Genomic DNA, 4,305 nt, shown 5'->3' on the forward strand with positions numbered 1-4,305 from the left:
GGCGGCAAGAAAAAAGAAAAAAAAAACCTTTATGCTGCAGCCATAATCTGGATTAAGATGCGGCCATCCACACTGAGAGGCAGATGGCTGTGGCTTTCCCTTTTCCACGCTATAAAAGTGAAAGAACTCAATGCATTTATCAATCAAAAGCTTTAACTAGAGGAAAAATAGTAGGAGAAAACTTGAAAACTATGAAATCTGTGTTTTGCAGATTAGGGCAGGCTCTGTTGACGTCATGTTTGTTGCATCCTCCCACTGACTGCTAATCACATTACTTAATGAAGGACTGACCAATGAATCGCAACCAACCGGTAACCGATTTTCCATTAATACCCCTTGTGAGCCAAGAGAAGCAAAGATAAGGGATTACAAACCTGTTTGTGTGTCCCACCGATGAAGAAGAACACTGTACTTACCTGCAAACAGGTGATGCTCCTGCAGTTATTTAATTCTTGTTGAGAAAACTGAAAAAAAAAAACAGATAGTGGTTACAATACTAACTTACCAGGGCTCTCTGGTGGTTTAAAAAAGTTAGTTCGACTTCCAATGGGACCAAACTGGTGGTCTAGATGTTCTTCTCGCCTGGCAAAGATGGTGTTTGGCTGATTTAGCTGGTCAATTTTAACTAGCTAACAACTTCAACTTGACCAGCTTGTTAGCCAGCTAAAATGAGAGAACCTCCACATCTTAAACCTGCCAAATATCAAAGCATGTATCATAACGTTCACACACAGAGCAGCATAAACTGAAAGTAATTACTGCAAGGTCTACAGAAAGGTTTTCCATTTATACCCATTGTGAGCGAAAGCACAGCTACAGGATTACAAGCCACAAGCTGCAACGATAATGATCAGGAGCTACGATTTCATACATCACCCTTATTTGCAAACATTAGTGTAAATGGTTAATTTGTGGTTACCTTGGTTTAACCATAGCAACCATAGATTATTGTAGAACCACCATATTGGAAAAAAAAACAGCACATGCTGGATAGGTATGTTTTTGAGCTGGTTCAAGCTGGTCATTAGCTGGTCATGTCCTGGTCCGGACAGATCAAGGCCAGCAAAAGACCGTCTTAAACAAGCAAAGGACCAACTCAATCCAGCACCCCAGCCTCAAAGCATACCTAACCAGCATATGCAGTTGTTTTTTTAATAAGTGACAGATTGCTGGTCTTACTGGTTTAAAACCAATGATCTTCTAAGATGAGAACAAATTCTCAATATCATCTTTTTAATTTTAAAGCTCTAACACAATGTTACAACACATGATTGTCCTGTAGTGAAAACACGACTGCCCGAGGTACCCATTCGATTTTTTTTTTACATCAGAACAGTAACTGGAAGTGTATTTTTTACACAAGGAATCTCAGTTATCAGCTAATTAATTCACCATTTAGCATATTAGCATGTAGCATTACATTCACATACAGCCAAAACACTGACTAAGCCTCTACAATGTTTTGTGCTCCCATAATCCTTGTAGGTTAAACAAACTTAATGTAATTATTGAAAGCAAGGTCTTGTTTTATTTTATTGGTAACAGACCAAGTATATGTTTGCGCTTTCATTTTGTGAGGTAAATATGTTCCTTTAAAACCTAAAAAAAGTTTTGCTGAGGTAAATAACATCTTTAAATATCTGAATGTGGTGTCCTGCGTATTGTTTTAAGCACAGGACATCCATAATTTGTTGGCATTAGCCTAGCTCAAACAAGGCACCGTTACCAATGCATGTAACAGTTAGCATAATAGCATCAAGTCTTTGTACAATACATGCTACAAACACACGCTAAGCATCTGCAATCCTTCGAACTCCCATGAGCCTTGTACCCAAATAAGCTCAACAATTACTGAAAAGTTGAAAACAGCTGAAAACAATCTAAAGTGGTGTACATACAAATCTGTGTTTTCGTATGACCTTTGTAAAAACTCAACGTAATTACAGAAAGGTCTAATTAATTTCATCTCTCACATTTCACAGTCCTACAAAACAATTATCTTTTGAGAGGTGATTATTTAACTTTACAGCTCTGACACTGATTGTCTAACGGTAAAAATACCCTAAACCAGTTTAAGGTAGTGCACCTATAAACTAGGGTTCTCCCATGACCCTTGTTAAAAAAAAAAAAAGCTCAATGTAATTACTAAAAGGTATTCACAGTTGACAAGTACCTCAGGTCAATTTATATTGTATTTTACTATTGTCCAGCCAAAAAACTATTAAAACAAAAACTGAAGCTGACAATGCCTATCCAAGGTGAAGACACTTACAGGGATAAGGACATCATTAAAGTCTCACAACTGTTCAATTATGGGTCCATTGGAAACCCAAATATGCTGAAAACTATTATTCCTGAAGGGAAGGTCATATTATGAGTGAATTGTCGTGGACAAAGTTCTTCAAATTTGAATTTACCTCATGTAACAATAAGGCTGCCTTGAAAAGGGAGCAACTACTGAAGTGTCCTTAAGTTACTAGGTAATCAAAATGTAGAGGAGGCCATTCGAAACGGTTCACAACCGCATCTCCTGTTAGGGCCAGGGAGCTCATGCTGGATTGATCGCACAGCATGGTGGGATGGAGTGACAGATGTGCTAAACGTACACGACATGTCTCTGTGTAATCCCCTGAAAAAACAGGAGGGGGTGGGGGAGAGAGCGGGAGCACACAATCAAGCCAGAGCAGTGATTGAGAGCGAACGGAGACAGAGGGAGGGAACGGCTGGTGGATTATCAGCGCTGAGAATCATCGGCGTATCCCAGCACAATACTCTAATGTCACAAACGGGCGCTTGTAAGGAGGACACCGACGGCCTGTAGCATCCAAACGATCACTCAGATCATCATTTTGGTAACTTTCTTTGTATAATTAATTATTAATACCGTATTACATTTTAATACCATAAACGATAAGTTATGGTGGCACAATAAGCACTAAATTTGCTACACTACATTAAACGCGTAGCAACAGGAATAATATCATCGATTGTCTGCAGACTGGTACAGATGAATAGATTAGAATAGAATTGAAGAGAATAGCCAGGCTTCCCTTAACAAAACTTGCATCCAATCAAATATTCACATTTAACATTTCCCAAAAACTGGTCTGGTCAGGATGCTTAAACAATGCTTTCATAATACAAAAAAAGCGCCACATTTCTTGTGGAAATGTATGCCCCAAAACAAAAATGCATGCCCAAAAACAAAAAAATAAAATAAAATGGCTACATTTGAAACAATTAAATACATATGCTATCATAATCTGAACACTTTCACCACCACAAACCGAAAAGCCTGTATTTTTCAAAACACAGAGATTGCAAATATTTTTCTTTTGCTACGCAGAACCAGCTACATTTCTAATATTTCCAATAAAACATTAATCCTGTCGTGAACTGAACAACCTGTATTTTTGAACATATCTGGACTGCAGTCACTATACTGTTCTTTCATTCCAAAGGACTACAGTGAAAATAAAAAAAACGAGATAATAAAAGAGCGATATTTCTAACGTTTGCCATATATTTATCCTATATCATAAAAGGTATTTTCAAAACATTCTGGATTGCAACCTCTTCTGTTCTTTCTCTATTGACCAGAATCTTTTAAACCAACATGCAATCAGTCGTTTGTGATGACTGGAGCTGAATTAAGGTGGAGAAAGTGTGTTAAAGCCCTCTGTCTCTGATCTAATCCCTAACGATGGCCCGGGTCATAGAAGCTTCCATAGAGCAGCACTATGGCTCACGGCTGGGGTTCTTACATAATCCCCCGCATGAGGCCGGCCCTGTCAGACAGAGTTACATCTGCATCCAGGAGCTCAAACCTGCAATTCTGCTACTCATTTACACACTGGGAGCTGACAATTGCATGATGTGTGTGTCCGTCCTTCTCCATCAATTGCTCAGTTCGGAAGAAGAGTCCTGGTCGTTCCAAACATCTATTAAAGACAATGCAGTCTACGAGCTTCTTCAGATGTGTTTGTTTGATGCAATCCTGTCTTTGAGCTCTACAGGCATTGTTTTCCCTTCAGGGCTTGGTTTTGGCTCTAATATGCATTTTCAGCTGTTATAGCTTTTATAAAGATGTGTGCCTTTCTATATCCATTCAAGAATTTTTTTTTTACACAGGTTAACTTCACGCAAAGCGTGATAATATCTACAAGCCAGAAGAATGCTACTTAGCGAAATATCAAAATAGATATGTATGAATATTATATTATATAAATAATTTATGTATTTTATCTTTATAAATATCTCTATCTCTATACACATCTCTCTCTATACACTATCTATCTATCTATC

General features: G+C 38.1%; 1 protein-coding gene across 1 annotated transcript in view; it reads left to right on the forward strand.

The window, feature by feature from the left end:
- Positions 1 to 3,703: 3,703 nt before the first annotated feature.
- LOC122326942 overlaps positions 3,704 to 4,305 on the forward strand; it is a gene marked incomplete at its 3' end in the record, with an annotated part of 2,076 nt that continues 1,474 nt past the window's right edge. The window contains exon 1 of the mRNA XM_043222167.1: positions 3,704 to 3,980. Within this exon, the coding sequence (XP_043078102.1) occupies positions 3,704 to 3,980 (277 nt within the window). The remainder of the gene's footprint in view (positions 3,981 to 4,305) is intronic.

The sequence above is a fragment of the Puntigrus tetrazona genome, chromosome 21, assembly GCF_018831695.1.
Source record: "Puntigrus tetrazona isolate hp1 chromosome 21, ASM1883169v1, whole genome shotgun sequence".
Taxonomy (NCBI): Eukaryota; Metazoa; Chordata; class Actinopteri; order Cypriniformes; family Cyprinidae; genus Puntigrus; species Puntigrus tetrazona.